The sequence below is a fragment of the Diorhabda sublineata genome, chromosome 1 (genome assembly GCF_026230105.1).
Source record: "Diorhabda sublineata isolate icDioSubl1.1 chromosome 1, icDioSubl1.1, whole genome shotgun sequence".
Taxonomy (NCBI): domain Eukaryota; kingdom Metazoa; phylum Arthropoda; class Insecta; order Coleoptera; family Chrysomelidae; genus Diorhabda; species Diorhabda sublineata.
In genome coordinates, this window is record NC_079474.1 from 7332137 (window position 1) to 7352118 (window position 19982).

Below are 19982 nucleotides of genomic sequence, written 5' to 3' on the forward strand. Positions count from 1 at the left end.
TGTCCAGTAATATAAAATATTTCGAAGTTCTTTGAAGATACGAAAATCGAAATCGGATATTCACGTTTGTTGAATGCTGAATACCTATCATGGAAGAAAATGGTAACACATCACTCAATAAGTCCTGTGACTAACTGAGAAAAACACATTTTTTTGTCAAAAATCGATTTTATTAATCAATGTAATCTCCTTTAAGAGCAAAATAATCATTCCAACGTTTCCTCAAACTTCTCGATGCCGTGTTTGTTGAGGTATTTGTCTTTTGCTTCTTCAATTGAGCTGAATTTCTTACTGGCGAGCTTTATTTTGATATTTGCGAATAGCTAGTAATCACTGGGGACCAGATCTGGACTATACGGTGGATGAAGAAGCAATTCGAAGTTAAATTCGTTCAATTTAACCATCGTTGCCATCGACAAAACAGATAATTTTGGACAACCTTCACGAAATTCATCCTGTAGCGATGTGCCACCGTGATTGAATTCGGAAAACGAGCGGATTGCGGTGGTTCGAGATGGTGCTTCATAACCAAAATTCATAGCGAGTTGATCGGCAAATTGCTGTTGGTTCAATCCACATCGAAAGTCATAGAAATTTATCGCACGATAATTTTTGCCATTTAATTCCATTTTAGACAAAGATGAATGTTTCAAGTATCTGTAAATAGCTCAAACAGCACTTATACGGCAACACGTTCCGAGTCTAGGCATTTATTATCCATATTTTGTATTTGAAAAATAATTTTTTCAATTGGTGGAGCAATTGTTTTCGACTCAAAAAATTGGAGCAAATAATTAAGGAATAGAAAGAGAACGTCAAACAAAAGCTATTATGTCCTATGTCCATTATTCATCCATCTCTCTGTGGGCCAATCAATAACTGGAAAGTGTTATGTTGATTGCGTTAGTTGGCGTTTTTTGTGTATGTTCCAAAATCGCCAAGAGAAGCTGAATCCTACCACGATAATTTACCGGCCTATTTCTCATTGATTGGTTTTTCGACAAAACACTTCATAATCATGATATACCTCCTGGTACTTTGTTTATTTCCTAAGACGAAGTTATGTGTGGGGTCATAGAAGATGTAATCATGTTTCTAAACGATTTAACTTCAAATCACTACCAAGAATGCTACGAATTGTGATGGTAATGTTGGTATCATACTATATGATGGATACTATTGGAAAAATCGATAATAAAATGTGTGAAACTTTTTTTGTTTGCTTTTAACGACAAATTCCAGGAACTTAATTGCCACACCTCGTAACTATGTTGATAGTTTGTAGCATAGATGAACCATTCCAAATGTTTCTTTTGGAGGTAGAGAAATTATTTGTACTTACTTCCGTGAGGAAAAAATTTAGAATAAATTTCTTTAAAGCTATCTTCGTGGACAACACCTTCTGGACATTCCTGCAACAGAAATTTTTCATGGAATATTTTTCGTTGTTAAGTAAGTATTATTAGAACAAGCTATTTCATCAAATATAAGTGCTTCAACCACTAAATTCATTACCATTATGATCCATTATGGTTGAAAATAAGTATCGCGGTAAGTTTTAAGTTTGTCACTAATTACGGCACACTTAAAAACCTTCCTAATGCGTTCTGATAATTGATCTGCTCTATTCTTAGTTACTATTTCTACAAGTGCTAATGCCTCTAAAAAAGATATGGATAGATTTTTTTTGAAAATATGTCTTAGTTTATTGCAAATTAATATGTAGTTTTTATTTAAAAAACGGAAATAGCAAACCAAACTAAAAATTACAGAATAAATTTTCTTCAAAAATGGGTAGAGTGATTAATAAAATCTCTCATTTTAATGTAAAAATGCGTTATGTTTAATGTTCATTGATTGAATTTTGAATTATGAAAATAGCTTAGAAAGCACTGCATGCCTTTTCAACTGAAACTGATACCTAAAAAATTCTTTCCTAAATTTTATTTTGGTTTGCTATTGAGGTATGGCTTTTAGTTTATAAAACTATTATTTTTATAGTTTATAACGACTGGAAAATTGGGATTCGGATACCTATTATTGGAGAGTATCAAGCAGGGTTTACCTAAGGCGGAGTTACCACAGAATAATTGTTGACCCTAACACAACTATGTTAGATATGAGTAGAATCTACATACTGTTCGTTGATTTCACGCAAGCGTAAGACACATACCTTTGAATACCAATTAAGATTATTAATTAATCAAGAAAACTAAAAGCAAAGTAACGGTCGATGGTGGTATTAGAAGTCATATTAATTCTATAGGAATTATTTATCAACAAAAAAACAGGGTTGCTTATACCTACGATAGTTGCGTGCATATAAATCGGCCCACTGTAAACTTTATAATTGTTAATTATTCATCAGATAAAAAAAAGTAATTTGCTGTTTGAAAGACAATATTTAATATGGTTAGATATGAGTATAGATTTATCAGCAAGGCTGTTAGTTTAATGCATACTACACTACAAAAAGCCACCAAAGTTATTGCTTCAATCGAAAATGGAGTTGGTCAGCGAGCTGTTAGAAATTTGGATATGACCCGCGCAGCAGTTCAAAGAGTGTGCCAGCGTTATGACAAGAATGGATCCTTTAATAGGGGACCTGGATTAGGCAGAGGGCGACTTACAACCGCTCGTGATGACAGCTTTATTGTGTCAACAACATTAAGAAATCGTCAACTTAATGCCATTCAAGTATAATCGCGTGAGGTGCAAGGAGTGACTATTAGTCAGTCGACAGTAAAACGAAGACTGTAGGAAAATAACCTAAACCCTAAAACACCTGCAATTGGTCCCAAACTCACTTCAGCTTATCGGCAAACACGCCTGCGTTTTGCACAGGATTCTAAACTTCTATTAAAGAAACTGATCGCCCCTTGAACAAGAAGTAACGTAACTTTATCTTTCTGAAACATTTTAAGACAATTTTTCAACCGCCCAACAGAGAGATTTCTGTTAAAAAAGAAAAGTTCATAGCAGATACACCGCATAAGCCATTTACTTATTTTAATAGAATTACATTTTGACCCCTGTCATCGGTTAATTAATTTTTAACAATCTTCTCTAACGCATTTGGTGTGAAACATGATGATGCGCAAACAATATTGCTTACAGTTTTATATTTAAAGTTCTTGTCGGTATTTAATATTCATATCGCATAAAGTGGAATGTTAATGATAAATTGTGCATTGATTTGAAGAGGCTGCAAATACAGCTAAATTTAAATTATTATCGAAAAAATCGAATCAGCATTATGATATTGCCTATTATAATTTTCTCAAGTGGTGAAGAATGAAAAAAATTGAAGGGAACTCGTCTTTTTGGCATATCTAGAAGAGAAATCGAGAAGTATGGCTCTTGTTAACTTCGTGGATTAAGTTTTATATGATGACATCGAGTGCGCTAGTTAAAAATCGGTTTCAAGGTAATGGCATTCTTTTGATTGAGGTTATAGTCTTAAGGAAAATAGAAAAAGATGTTCAGAGGTTTATAAATGAGGTGAAAGATGAGGAGAGAGAGAAAAACGCTTTTTTGTCAAAAAATTGTTATAATTTGTAGACAAAAGCTTGTAAAAACTAAAAAATAAACAAAAAAATTTCAATATACAGAAAAAAACCACAATGTGTAACAAAATTATAGGTAATATCAAAAGGTAATAATTAGTATATAATATCGGAGATTCGACTCAATAAGGGCATGATAGACTGTGAAGAAGATGGATAAGTTCAGTTCTTTGAAAACTGATCTCAGCGTAAAACAGGAGGAACTTTTTTAGATAAGGCAGCAATATGTAAATCCCATTTCAAGGAATTGTCGACAACAAGCCCTAAGAATTTTACAGATTCAACGACGTTGAGACAGAGAAGATTAGAATCGCATCATGATTTAATGGTGTCGTCTGCAAATAGACATATTTTACCAATGATGTCTAGATAGGCGATGCAAGTTGACTTCTGTTTGTAAGGTTGATCCATTCGAGGTGTTCCCCTGAAACCGTAGTACTGTAATTTGTTGATTAAAATATTATGATTAACACAATCGAAAGCTTTAGAAAAATCACAAAAAGTTGCATAATTTGTGCATTTGTTACTTAAATATCCAAATTGATGGGAAGTAACTATTTTATATTTAAACAGAAATGATAAAAGCCTATTGTAGAAGTTGCTACTATTTACGGAATTTATGGAGTCTGTCGAGGGTTGTGCACAATATTTTACTCAAATAGATAATATTTGACTAAAAGAAAGTCATTGATTGTTCCAATTTCATATACTAAAACGTTGATAATTCGATTTTTTGCATGACTATTATCTATTATTCATGAAAGGGCAATTGTTGAAAATATGATCCCGACTGCAGGCTACAGCGGTAACCTAACTACATTTCATGAATTGACCGATAATGTTGATTAAATTGGCAACTCGGTTAGTTCAAAGGTGTATAATCAGCAACTCTAACATATTTTTTTGTCTCTTCATAAAAAACTGTGTCTCCGTATGCTAGGATTTTTCATATGTAATTTTTATTGACTTTGTCGTATACGTTCTTAACATTTATAAGAAACAGGTGTATATCTTCGTCTTCTTTTATTTCTGTTTCTGTTATTTGTCTAATTATGAAGTTACATTTTGTTGTTCTTCTGTTTGTTCTGAATCCTTGTTTTGATTCATTTATTCTTTTTGTAATGTCTATAATTTATATAATTATTGCTTTTTTTGTGTGCCTGTTTTTCTATAACAGTGTCATTATTTCTACATTGCAGTCTTCTGGTCCTCCTCCTGCGTATATGTTTTGTTTTTGATAGTTTTATTTCTATTCATTTATATTTCTGTCGCTTTTACCATGTCTGTCGTTATTTTGTCTGTTTCTGGTGTCTTCTTTTATTTCAGTTTGTGTATTTTTTGTTGTATTTCATTTGTACGTGTTTTATCTTTTGTTGTTTTTGTTTTTGCTACTCCCGCTGCTTTTTCTTTAGTCTCTTTATTTTCCGTCTCTTTTATATTATTTTTTCTAAGAGATTTCTATAATATTATCTCCATCTTTCCATGATATCCTTTTCGTTTATTATTTTGCGTCTTTTATAATTATGATTGAGTTTTTTTCAATAGTGTTAAAAACATTTTTATCCACGACTGTTGTATAAAGTATTCATTATACGTCTGCTCGCTCGGTCTTAATAATCACGACAGTGATTAATGAATCCATTTATTACTGCTGTCAGATGCTTTCTTGATTTAGCTATATTATATTGTTTTGCTACAAAATATCGGTTTTAATAATTTTCTCATGTAAAACACTACTAAATATTGTGAATTTTCTTAGACCAGATTCGAATCCAGGACCTATAGTTTGAATGCGCGGAGCATTAACACTATCAGCTATCAGCGACATGATTTTCGAAACAATTTATAAATTGAAGTACCTTTTGAAACAATATAAATTTGAGTTAAACCTGTCAAAATTATGGTGTGTTTAGATTTCTGTTGGTTTTAATGTATTATGTTAAATTATGTTATAAAACCAGAAATCAGAGAAACTGCTAAAGTTGTTTCAATAAATTTATTGCCGAAAAAGTCATCAAGCCTTTCAATTGTTTATAGCCTTTTTTGAGATGGATTGTTATTATTTTCCAATATTTTCGGCTCCCCCATTTTGTGCTCAAGTTCTCTATATTGAGTGCTCTTATGTCCTCTTCTATTTAGTTTCTCCAAGTCTTTCTCTGCTTGCCTCTTCTCCTTGGCCACAATGGGATCCATTGCGTTATTCTTTTGATCATTTCAATTGGATTTCTTCTCATTATATGCCCAGCCTAGTTGAGTCTTTGTGCTTTTATGTATCTCACTATATTTTCCTTCTTCAGCTCTTTCTCAAATTCTTCGTTTTCCTTTGCTCTCCTTTCTCCCTCCTGTGTTGTGTTTTGACCTGTTATAGTTATTATTATTATGTGTCTCTCGGTTCTTCTTCTTCCCTTTTGTTGATTACTGTTGTTTCCATTCCATATGTGATTACTGGTCTTATTAGTCTTATTTGTACATTTTTATTTTGTTTTGTCTGGTTTTGTTTTTGTTTTTAATTTTTGAAAATTAGAAACACTTGTCCCAAACTCCATCTTTGTGGCATTATATGCTGCTCATATTTCTATAATAAGTTAATTTTTTTCGGATGGTTCATATATTTATATAAGTTCGTTATTTATTTCCTACTATTTTCTTGTTTCTTTTGAGGTCTTCGTAGCTGGACGGTTTACGCTCAGCGTATTCTCTTCTACTCCCTATTTCTTCAATTAGAATGTCTTCTTTCACTTTTTATTGCTGTGTGTCATTGTTCATCGTCGTGTCGTTTGCCGCTTTTCAGTCGGATGTCATTGATTTCACTTGTTCAACCGCAAAATTTTATCAAATGTCGCGCATGCTAGGGAATTGTTGTAACTGACTTAGATTACACTTTTGAGAATAAATTAAAGAGCTTCTTTTTAAGCTACTATTAGAAACAATATATTAAAAAAAACGAAATACTAATCAGAGTATTTCAGAACAGAAACGGACTGCCGTTCAATCTACTCTTCAAAGTTTAAGAGTTTGCCTCGAAAATGGGAGATACTAATTGCCTGGATATTTTTATATAAATAAATTCAATGAATTGCGGTCAATAAAACTATATATTCTATTCGTGAGTTTTTACGTTTCGGTTTATTTGATTTTAAGCCATTTTCAAAGTTATTAAACTAAAATTATTCAAGTACACTTCACAGAGATAAGTTCAAACATTGAAACAAATTTACAGTTTATTTCACCGCAACTCATAAAATTTATTTATTTAAATCACTATAATATTGTTTTTTTTGTATTTTATCATGTTATTTTAGAAATTGTTGTTTTTTTATATTGCTAGTTTTTTAGATTGTTTATGGTTGCAATATACAGAGTGAGTTTTACGTATAAAACGCCTCAATTCTCTCGGAAACGATTTGTACGATTTTTATAAGTTAAGTTACCGTTAATGAAAAAAGGACCATTCAATTATGCCGATTTACTTTTCTATTAATACAAAAAGAGGTCTCATCGCAAAACATTAAAAATTAAAAAATTTGGATTGTAACATTTTTCCATCATTAGGTCTGCAAACTCTTCACGTCTATCAAAATCGTTATCTGACAACTCTTAAACCAACGTTACTTTGTATGGATGGAATTTATTAGCACGTAAAATTTTCCCTGAATATTTGTCTAGTACTCTGAATCATCTTTCTAGCAGGACACAAACATCTTAATTTGTTTTCAGTCGATTCATGTTTTCTGCGCTCTGTTTTGTATAAATCTTTTACTGAACCAGTTTCGTTAAACTTTTTTACTAATTTACTGACAATAGATATTGTTATGGGATTTCGGTTAGGATATAAATTATTAACACGTTTCTTGCTCACTTCTACGCCTATCACCATATCCTAACATCAATAAAATATTAATTCGTTCTTTTTCAGATAAACGATTCATTATGACTTGTAATAAACTTCAACAATAATAATTTATTGAAAAGACAATATTTTTATTGTAGCAGTCATAGTCACCTATATATTATTCCGGTGGAGATAGCGCAAATAGTTGGATGAAAAACAAGTATTTCTAAAATCGAAGAATATACAGGGTGATCCATTTTAAATAACAAAGTTCATTATTTTTCCGGAAACGGGAAAGATCTGGCACATAAATAAAACTCATTCTGTAGATTAAATTGTTTCCTCGAACCAATAGATTCTGAATCCAATACCAACATCAGTTAAAAGTGGACAATACAAGAATAGAATACGATTATAATATATGGTGGAAATTATTACTTTCAGCCAAAATACTTGATCATAGTCTCCTCTTATAGATTACCGAAAACCTTCTAGCTTTGTTCCTAACGACGCGACGTGCACATGCGATCCGAAATTGACCTGCCAACAAAGCTCATAAATTTATTGAGAACTTATTTTGAAAACGGTGGGATAGCATGGGAAACTACATCGCCATCGGCTATTAATAGAAGGTTGATTAGAAACACCTATCCTAAAGAAATAAGGGAACTAATATCTGAAAAAAGAAAACTTAGAAGAAAATGGCAGTAAAGTAGAGTACCAGAAGATAAAATACTCTCAACATGCTACCGAAAGAAAATAAGAATCAATTAATATTTATAGAAAATTGACAGTAGTACCGAATACTCACTCTGGAAAGTCACTAACAAACTATAAAGACTTATAATGAGAATACTACATTTCAGATTGGAAGATAGTGAATGGGCAAGAAATAATGAGCAAATAATCTAAAAAACATCTTTTAACCACATGAAGATCAAGATGAAGAATCCACTTTTGAAAAAATCCATCAAAAAATAGAAATTACTTCTCCCAAAGAAGTAATTACCAAAATACAAGAAAATGTTGCGAAAAAACCTCCAGGTATTGACCTATTTACTGGTGAAACTTTAAAACAACTATGCAAAAAAGCAATAGTTAAACTAACTTTTGAAAATTGCGGAGATTATAATGATATTCAATCCAGGGAAACCACCACACGAAGAAAGAGAAGTTAATCCTAATCTCCAATTTGGATTTAGAAAGATATAGACATGAAGGTTTGATACATAAACTCAAGCTTTTCCTCCCAGAGCAATCTTCTTATATTCTCCATCCACACATATTGGAAATATATTTTCGAATAAAACAAAAAGAAGCTTATTCCGATCTTAAAGAAAGTAAGGCTGCAGTACCATAAGCTCTGGAACAGCTTCTAATCTTACTATACACATGTGACATTCCAGAATGAGAAAACGATACCATAGCTATCTTCGTCGATGGAACTGCCTTAAATTAAATTAATCTTAATGTAACTAAATAATTTCATATTAACTTTACGACCAAAACGATATATCATACTCCAGTCAGATTAAATAATAACCTGATTCCACACTCAAACACAGCACAATCCTTAGATATTACCTTAGATACCAAACTTCGATAGAAAGTGCATGTTAAAAATAAAAAAGAAAAGCTTGGACTGAAATTTAGAAAAAAATACTGGCTAATTAGAGAGACTGTCTCTACATAATAACGCAGATTCTTAAGCCTGTACAGACTTATGGTATTTATCTATGGGGAAGTACAAAGCAAGCAACTTAGTAATCATCCAAAGATTCCAAAACAAAGTACTGAGGAACATAGTATACGCTCTATCACTCTATCACTCACATCAATGTCGAGGCTATCCAGCTCCTTGACAATACAGGGTTAGAAAGACTTAAGAAGATCAAGCCCTTTGAATTTGTTTTAGTGCAAAAGCAGAGCTTGTGCATGCCTTTATATGTGTCGAATTTGAAAAAAATCTTGTAGTGGTGATATTCCCGAAGAAATTTTGTTGTACAAGGTGTTTCATAAAAAGATCATCTGTACTCAAAATAAATACACATTTTTTACGATTTTGCCAAAATTAATGGTCACATTGTAATGAAATTTTATATGAATATGTTTTGAAAGTTGATACATCTCATGAATTTGTTTTTATATCTGACTATCATATAGGGTGCTAGTTACACAGTTCGTACCAAGCGGTACTACTGAATATAACTTTTTTAAAGTTAGATTTATTAATAAAAATTCCAAGTTATCTTGAACATCATTCAGTTTTACACTAAAAAAAACGCTTAATAGCTGCATTAGAGCTTTCTGAACATTCACCTAAGGTTAATAACATGTGTATTCAATATTTGAGTACATTTGCTTAATAATATCCAATTTTACAAATAACAAGGTTTCAAAAACCTTATTATTGTCAAGTTTTCGTTGTAACTATCAATAAATTATAGCTTGTCGTGGAAATCTTGGAGAAAATCAAGATATACCGATTAATGGATTTTTGTGAAACGTTACAAGAATCGAAAGGCGTTACGAATTTTTTTTATTAAACAATTTTCTACCTATCTTAGATATGGAGTGACAATTTTTAGAAACCCTTTGTAGAAAATGGGTTCATTCAGAAACAGCCTGTATATACAATTACAGTTTAGGTCAAATTTAGTTTTAACGATCACACTGACCAGTTATAAGACAATTATACCTGATATTCTAATTTTTATTACTTAGATCTTTTTCAGCAGCATCATACAATATTTTATGAAGTATACGAACAATCACTAGCAGGAGCCAGGAAGAAACCTAAAACTGTATTTTATTCATTGGTGAGTAAAGTTTTTTTGCTCTAAACCGTTTCTCTTTTGTTGTTCATTATACGATCGAAGTAATGAGATGGAACACTCAACTTAAATTATTAATATTTCCAATAGTTGATTATGAATTCAATAGAGGTAGAGAGTATTATTATTATTCCGAAAAGTAGTAAAACTTTGTGGTACGTGACAATACCGAATCACTTTCCACTAAAATTTAATGAACCTTAAATTTTACTTCTACCAATAAATTTGAAAATAAAATTACTCACAGTTTTAAATCCTCTGTACATTATTCTAATTTCTTGTCTGGTGAATTTGGTTAATTTACAAAGATCTTCAAGAGCAACTGGTACTGGCTTTGGTACTCTGGACGGTTCTATTTCAAACATAACCTCTTCGACGGGACTTTCTGAAGGAGTAGCCATCTTAGATAGGGTATGGTTCAGTTGGTGGCTTTTGGAAAAACCTGAAAATAAATTTGAAAATTTAACTATAGCGCTCACAGATAACTCCTATATGTCGATGGGACAAAACTAAGAGAGGTTTATAGGAGATTGAATACTTAACGTCAGGAGGTTAGTTTTAAAACAAATTTGATTAATTATTGTAAGATTTTTCTTTTAGATTTGTAATATGTCAGTAGTATACGATGTGTTTGAGAAAATAAGACTGACATACCTGCAAATAATCAGACAACGTTCCGGCCTGTAGTAAGTTTTGTTTGACGGTATCAACTTTATTGATTATTTTGATACATTTCAATGTATTTAAATTAAATAATTTCCACATATTTTTTTAGAAAGTACCCGACATTTGTGAACTCTACGATTGCATGTGTGGAATACATAATCATCAGATTATAGACATTATTGAAAACATGATTCTTGACAAATTGTAAACCTCCACAGGAAACGATAACTTAGACAGTTGAAGCTATAAGCATAAAAAATATTCTGTAATATTTAATAAAAAAAGTAAGAGAGCTCCAGCAAAAACTGTTTACTCTTCAAAAATTTGAAAAACAACACATTAAAACAATTGTTGGGTAGTCCAAAGGGTAAAATATCAAAGTTGGAGAAGATTTGTGGTGATTATGACGGTAGGTATATTGGACAAACTAAGATATCCGATATTGTTCGATTTAAGGAGCACATAGCTTATTTAAAATATGGATGGACCGAAAAATCGAGTATTACCGATCACGCTACCAGTCATCATTATGACATAAGTATTAATAATGTAATAAATGTTCAAAAATGTATCCAATAATAAATTGTTTGATGCATTTGGAAGCATTGAAGTTGTTAAATGTAATGAAAGCTTGAATAAGCACAAAGAGCCAATTCATTACTGCCCACTCTATAGTTTAGTAGTCAAAGAATAAATGTTAAGAGGTTTACCTACTGGAATTAATTTTCGTGGGACAAGGTTTATTAGTGGGAAAATTCAGTATAAAACAGGTACGTCAAGAAATTAGATTTTAGTTTACCTCCAGTCTCTGAAGACGATAACTTGGTTATTGAAACGCGCGTCAGATAATGTAATGGTTAGTATTGGTGGTAGTGGTAGTGTGAATAGTGTGTTCAGCCTAAAATATGACGATTGGGGAAAACTTACGTCTATACCAAGTTGAATCCCCGAGGGCTTCACAGTTGGTTCCAAAATTTCGAAAACAATTATTTTCTTTGCAACTCAAAAATACCAAATTTGGTACACTGTACTAGAGTGTTGAGGGCATTAAGTTGGTAAGTAGAAGGCGATAGAATGATTCTGGGGTGTTGATTAAAGATGATCTATTGTTAAAATTTCACAGAAGTTTCTAATCTGCCGGTTGATTTATATATGAAAGTTTCTGTACTCTGTACTCAAAGAAATTTTCATTTTTAACGAAAAATCGAGTAACCATAGACATGTTTTCAACAATTTTATTTGAAAAAAAGTCTAGAGTTGACTATGAATTCGTACATCACATTTAATGATTTGTAATTCGGTTCTTGTAGTTATTGAATTGTTATAATTTCTTCAATGTTTCTTGAGGAAATGTAAAGGAATGTGAGGAACCACGCGACTAGGAAGCCTTTACGCTTCTTCTACAGTTTCCTTCACAAAAACCTAACAACAATAACATATATCTACTTGTTTCCTTAATGTGTATTCCCACTTAATAAAAAAAGCTTTAACAATTCATTACAGGAAGAACTGAATTGTACATTATCAAAAGAGGTGTTTAAATTCATAGGTAACGCTTGAATTTTTAGTAACTGTTTCAACAATATTGAAAATATGTCCTTAGTTTCTGAATTTTCCATGACAAAGTTTCATGAGAAAATATGAAAGTGAAAAAAGGTTTAGAATTGAATTCTAATCTGAAAAATGAATTAACCCCCAAAAATTGGTCGATCGACTTCAACTTGCCATTACTTAATGCCCTTAACTTTTTAATACGAAGTCAGGCTAATAAATAACGAGACTGGTTATGAAAAAGGGTTTTATTATAAAAATTATTCTATAATCGAATGCTTTTGTCATGTGTAATTCCTCATGTGAAATTTTTCTAACAGTTTTAAAAAATGCCAGTGCATCCTAGATTAATTATGCATTAACGTGCAAACTTAAATTTCCAACGTAATCGCAGAGAAAATGTAGAAAAAAATATTTTTTTAATGTAAATAAACAATGTTGAATATTTTCTGTATAACAATTTTCGATATTGTCAAAAAGAAAGGTACTTTACTCCTGAGCAAAAATCACAGAGTCAATGTAAAATATTCCTTTACATTACGAACATTTTTTGCGAACAACCTCTTTATAACGAATTTTCAACTATCAAGGAAAAGTACAAATTCCTCTAATTAACGAATTTTGTCAACCCAAAACCTTTATATAAAGTACCCACCAATGTATAACTCTTAATCTCAGTATGAGATTCATGTCGCGACAGGTTTCGACACGCTTTTGTTCGTAATCAAACAATCATTGTTGTTTGATGGAAAGTAATGTAAACACTGCTGCTCGTTACTATTGCTGAAAATTCAAGTTGAAATGGCTCAGAAACGTAAAAGATGTTCCTTATCGGTCACAGAAACGCGAAACATCATTCAATATGTTGTTGACAAAAATCCTATGACGAAAAAATTAGATATATCTAATAAGTTCGGGATTCCCGCAAGTACGTGATGTTTTGGCGAATAAAACTATTTTTTTACTTTTTAACGAATTTTAGACCAACTTAACCTCAACATAACAAACCTCAGTTCAACGAATTACTTGATATAAAGAATATTTACTTGTTCCCTTCCGAATTGTTATATCGAGGTTGCACTGTATAATGATTCAAAATTGTTTTTTATAATATTTTCTACATAAAAATTTCTATTGATTTCAAAAATATTCTTATTTTTATTTTTTTATTATTTTTTTAAAAAAAATTAACTACAATTTTGAAATTTTTGATCATTTAATGTGGGTTTATAAGCGTTGAAATATTTAAAAAGCAACAATACTGACGAAATATTCTCAATTCAATATAAATACACTTTTGAATAATTTTTAATTATAAAAGAATCGTTTACATTATTTTTTAACTTTTCATGTATTTAGGGGATGATTTGGAGGAGTTGTATAGATCTGATCATAAAAATATTTGAAAATGTCAACAGATTTAGGAATAATACATTTAAACTTCATTTTACCAGAAACATGCATAAAATCTGAGATTTTAAATTTTTTTGCATTGAGGGGTAATTTAGACCCCCCAAAATATAAAAAGCCCGGTTCGGCACAGGGAAGATTTCGAAGAAAAGGGTAAGCAGAGCTCGAATTCAAATTTTCATGAGAATCGAGATTATAATAAGTGCCTTTAAAAAAGCTTTTAATATTACTACCCTCAAAGGATAGTCTTTGGAGGGGTTTCATGAGTCCGATTAATCATAAACTTGTTTGAGAATATCAACAGAGCTACGAATAATTCATTTAAACCGTATTTTACTAAAATATATGCTTAAATCGAAGTTATTTAAATTTTTTAGTGGTAGTTTTAACCCTTAAAAAATGAAAAGCACCCTCGGCAGAGGGTAAATTTTGAATAAGAGGGTGAGTAGAGCTTAAATCCAAATTTTCATAAAAATCGACGTTGATTCACAAAATTCCTCGGTTTTAACATTTTTTTACGACTGGTTCCTGGCCTATAAGTTAGATAATTTAAAGATTCTATAACGAATAACTTCTTGTTTTCTCGGCGCGATGACAATGTTGATAAATTCTCCATCATTTCGGCAACCCACGACGTTGTAAAAACTCGAATTTTGATTTTCAATTTCAATGCAAAAACAGACGTTTCGTAATCCTACGAACGTTGTGCTCTGACGTCAGGCTGTTTCACCCAACGTTGGCAAGCTGTCCAATTAGTATCTACGTAATTAGTTAATCATTGCTAGCTTCTTAATGTTTGGGTTTGTCTTCTTCCTGAATAATTTTTGCCCAATCCCCTACTCGTCAGATTTTTTTGTACTTAACCTATTTTTAAACTTGACAACCGCTGATGATATTTTTCGTGTAAAATATTTTTTAATGTAACTAATATATATTTCTATATTTATGCTCAACATTTATTTTGATGAAATCTTTTTAACCTAATCAACGCAGGAAACACCCAAGGATAAAATTTTTTTTAAAACACAAGTTCATCTACAAAGATCACTAATATATCAGTTACACACCTACATCTCCTCCCATGAATTTCGATCGATACAAGTTCTTTAGTGAATTAAGGAGACTTCCGGGAAATATGAAAGCTAGTAACAGAAAGAATGCGAAAATATTAAGTAACTTTGGAAGTATTCCAGAAATATACTACTTGAAGCGAACAAATAGGACGAAATAATAATTAGAAGCGCATAGTTTACCAAATGATTAACAGTGCATAAAAGAATTATATGGCATTAAAAATTCTTAATATGAAGTAATACTGATGAAGAAAATGATGATGAAGAAAATATTGAGATTGAATTAAGAGGGCAATCGCTTATCATCGTTTAAAGCTGACTATTTATGAGTAACTAACTATCCTAACCTAACTTAACTTTGAAAAAAAGATTAGTCAAGAGCTTCAGTATTTTTCTAGGGTATAGTATTACATTATTTGAGCGACATCTTTACTATATTTGATATAAACAAAGCAAATGTAAAGATTTCATCTTCCAATTACATTCAAAATGTCCATCTATAAAATTTACTAATAAAATTGAAAAAATGAACAGTTATCATTGTTAGAATCCTTAGTTATTAAGAATAAGACTAGGTTAGAATTTGATGTGTTCAGGAGAAACACCGTTACGAGCAGGTACATACCAGCTGATTCTTTCTAGAACAGTCATTGAAGCTGAAAGTTAGGTAACCTCCGAATTTTTGAAACTGAATGGATTTGCATGAAAATTTAGAATAAATCTTAGGCTCAATATAAAAAGTGACAAAAGTCTGATTGACGCTTTTTATTTTTTAATGGTTAAAACTACCCCTAACTGAAAAAAATTGGAAAAATTGAGTTTTAATCATTTACTGGTAAAAATCTTCTTCAAGCACAAATATTATATAGTGTTTCATGTTCTCGAACGTATATTATTATATATTTGATATATATTTAATAATTTTTGGAAGATAGATAAAATTGACGTTTCGACTTTTCTTTAATTCTTTATCAAAATATGATATTGTCACTGACTATTTGCGTATTTATATTGATTAATAGATCACCTTCATAATGTATATCGAAATAAGAATAAAATCAAATTAGAACTTTGTTCTAATAAGAAAAATTAAATTTTCCCTGTCCTTATATGTTAAATATATAGCAGTAGTCAATTAAATTATTTGTAGTTTCATTAGAATTTACAAAAAGGAGCTATAAATTCTACTTAAATTATTAGGTCTTTTTTATCATTTATATCTTTTTTGTTCTAATGAATATGAACCATTTCTAAAAATTCTCTTGAATCTTTATAATGGAATTTTTTGATATTTGTTGCAGTTCTTTTTCTTTTTTTATCGTATTGATGACCTCTTAATCTATTTTCGAAATACTGAGATGTCTGCCCTTTGTAGACCGCGTCACCATTAGTACAAGGCACTTGATATATAATATTACTACTTTTGTTTTTTGGTGCTTTAGATTTCAATTTAGTGGAATATTTGGATAATGTATTATGTCCTTTATGACTTATACTAATATCATATTTCTTAAAATAATTTGATAGTTGTTGAGAAAGTCCTTTTTAAGAAATCAAGTCACAATAACTTAAATTAGTTCAACAATATTTGCAGTCTCCAAAAATGACTCTGGATACAGGAATCACCAAACCAAACGCCTTGAATGAGTATTTAATGACCGAACGAATCACGATTGTGGATAATGCTGTAACTTTTGGCATAAAAAAAATGTAATGACATGGACATCAACATCGAGAAACGAGGAAGAAGGAAGATAAAAAACTGCGGGATTAATCATCTCATGATACTGGATTATCAATTCAAGAAGAAATATGTCGGCCAATGAATGAATGCATAAACCGATTTATACAAGATTTGTCGTCACGATACGGGGCCTTGAAACAAATCAATAATATTTTCCAAATTATTGAAACAAAGTTTATGCTAGAAGCTTCAGATGGTGCTCTGGCTGTAGCAGTTGACAATCTGATAAAAATTTATGGTGAATTTGACAAAACCTCTAGTTTAATAGTTAATTGCAGTCTTTAGCGATTGATGTGCGATCATAAAAAGAGTGGTAACTAGATGGTAATACACTTTTTAGATTTTGCAAGTCTTCATACGCCTGCTTCGTAATTGGTATTCTAGCTGTATACAATTTATGTCGGTAATTTATTTGTTTAATAATAATTTTATACCAAATTGTGCCATCTGGTCTATATTCTAGCATACGTGAATCTGTAACGACTAGGTCACCTACTTTTTTACCAAGCCAGAGCCAGAGATCACTCCTGGCAGTTTTAGTTGCAGTCACGTATTGTTATGGAAGGTGAATTTCTTTGCCTTTTAGTTAACGTTCTATTGCACTGTGTTCGAAATCACATTCCATGTGGGCGTGACCTTTCTCCAGGTACTTTCGAGTAATCACAATATTTTTTTCTATTGCTGAACATAATAAAGCCTTGCTCAAGGTCGCATTTAGATTTTGAGAACAAAAGCTATCGGAATATAAAATAACGGGCAGTAATTTTTGAATAAAAATCTTCTCTAGATGGTCAACTATCCATGAAGCAGAGGCTTCAAGCGTGCCATTTGACTCATCAAACCAATAACACATTGCTAAATAGTATAATGTAAAATTAGGTACGCATAATTTAGTTTTATAATAAATTGCACTAGCTTTATGATACTGATTCAATATCCTGTATGAATACCTGACCAGCTCCAGACTGAGCAATAGTTTTGTCAGTATCTTTCTCTTTCCCTAAGTATGACACGACTTCATCGAATGACATTAAAATGTGAATGCGACCAATTTTCGGGTTGAGCGGTGTTGTTAGCTAATGGACGAAAAGTTTATTATTAAAATACAGTTTGGACGCTGTTTACGTGAGTTTTACTGATGTTTAAACTATCACAAGTGCTTGCGAACATTTTTCTAATCAATTTTTAGCAGTGTCCTAGAATCAAAATAATTATTACAGCAGGAAACGTGATTCTATTACTGCAGAAACTAACATGCATTTTTCATCATATAAAAAGTGCCTGCGAATGATGTGCTACAATCCTACACCAATTTGATACTTAATAACATCTCTGAGTGAGCGTTGTGTATTTTATCCTGAATTGGATGGAATAATCAAATCACAAGTGTGCAGTTTAATCATTGGGAAGTTATACAATGTGATCAAATTTGACCCGAAATGAAAAAACAAGCATTTGTACGTATTTTAATATTCATCACAAGCTACTTTTCAGCTAATACAGGAATGTCAACGCTTAATCCAATTTTCCATACCCTTGCTATAATTCTTGGCTGGAATGTCATTCAAAGCCTTGAGCGAGTTCCTTATAATGGCTTTGATGGACTTATGGCGTGCTCCTGAAACTTTTAGCTTTTGAAAAAGATCAAAAAGCCAAATCTGACAAACACAGTGGCTAAGTCTTAAATTCGTTTCTTACTTGGCCAAAATATAAATCAAAATTATGCTTGAATGTAACGCTGCATTATTGTGGTGAAAAATTCATGAATTGTATGGAAACAGACCCAATCTTTTATGACTAGTTGCCTCACTAAGATGTTACAAAATGGCCAAGTCCATGATGAACCACAGAACCCATCACTTTGATTTTCTATCGACTTTGACGTGGTTCTTCCGATTTCGGCTAATTTTTTTAGCGTTATCGTTAGACTGTTGACAGTTTTGACACCATATTAATAAGTGTAGTTTAAGCATTAGTTATAATGCGTTTAATGAACATAGAGTCATCAGAGTTGTTAAGTACCTCTTCTACGAACTCTACTCGACGTTGTAATTACAAAATATTCAGATCTTTGGGTACGATTTTAGAATTGATACGCTTCTTATCCAAAAAATTTACCCAAATGTGTTGAGTTGATTCATAAGAAATGTTGAGAGCCTCTGCTACTTTTAGAGGCCGAGAGACGTTATCATCGTTAACAGAGTTGGATTGGCGACTCGCATGAGGGAAGCTTTCGACGATTTTTCACTGAATTCTTTGTTTCGTTCGCGATAAATTAAATTTCTCCTTCAAAATTCGAAATTCACAATTTCAAACAAACTCGTTGCTTATTTCAAAGTAAGTTATATTGAACATTCAGGAATTTACCGAGACTTAGCATTTGACGTCTTATTTTCTTAGACTATTGTTTTCAATATTATACCATCTATCTAAAGTTCCTTAATAAAATGACAGCTATTTTTTAAAAGCAATGTGCAGGTAAATTGATTATGAAAAAATTAAATTGTTTGAAATTGAAGTGAAAAAACATTATAGTAAATATAGAGGTATGTGTGGGATATCCGTAACTAAGCAGTTCGACACGTTTTATTAGTTTACATAGCAATAGTAAACAAGTATAATTTTTGTGATTCGAATTGCGTCGCACATCGGTTATAAAATAGATTCGAAATACTAAACATGATTTGGAAAATTCTTTTGTATCTTATATCGTTCAATGATTTTAAATTGAATTAAATGAGATAACATATTATTAAACCGAATATTCGAAAATTTAGTGTTTTTTATATTTGATAAGATTATAATTTTCGGTCTATTTCTGTTAACGTTACTTAATACGGAATTCATAAGTGTTTATCATCAGGCCCGCTGCTGTTTCATCGTCCGCATGGAATACCCATTATGCCGCTCTACGAATACTTACTCTGAATTTTGTCACAAAAAGGATACTTAATGTTTTGAATTCAATTAGGTATTTATTATTTTTGTTAAAAAATTATAAAAATGTATATACCTTAATACTTGTCTACTTAACTCTTCTTGTTTTTATATTTACCAAATCATGTATAAACTTTCTTGTATTAACATTGTTTAAATCTTTATTTTCAATTGAAATTATAGCTGGATGATTTAGTTTTGCTGGAGTATTGTTGAGCTTAATGTTGCGAAATCAAAATCGTCCCCAAAATGGGGCCAGTCCTGTCCGGTTGCAGTGGGGGTCCAGAGTTTGACGAGGGTGGAATTCGTTTGAGGTTTGTTTTTGTATTGTATATGTTTTTATCATAGGGGCGATTTCATTGCATTGTT

The 19982-nt window shown here is 31.3% G+C and overlaps 1 protein-coding gene and 1 long non-coding RNA gene across 4 annotated transcripts in view; one reads left to right on the forward strand and one right to left on the reverse strand.

Moving 5' to 3' along the window:
- LOC130440966 (Kv channel-interacting protein 1-like) overlaps positions 1–19982 on the reverse strand; it is a 69952-nt gene that overhangs the window by 12975 nt on the left and 36995 nt on the right. For all 3 annotated transcript variants that reach the window (XM_056774390.1, XM_056774401.1, XM_056774396.1), the window contains exons 2-3: positions 10478–10674; positions 1343–1412 (exon numbers count right to left, since the gene is read on the reverse strand). In XM_056774390.1, the coding sequence (XP_056630368.1) occupies positions 1343–1412; positions 10478–10674 (267 nt within the window). The remainder of the gene's footprint in view (positions 1–1342; positions 1413–10477; positions 10675–19982) is intronic.
- Positions 10476–12897, forward strand: LOC130440988 (uncharacterized). Its single transcript, XR_008909577.1, has 3 exons — positions 10476–10783; positions 10833–10918; positions 11008–12897. It is a non-coding gene; the product is annotated as an uncharacterized LOC130440988 (long non-coding RNA).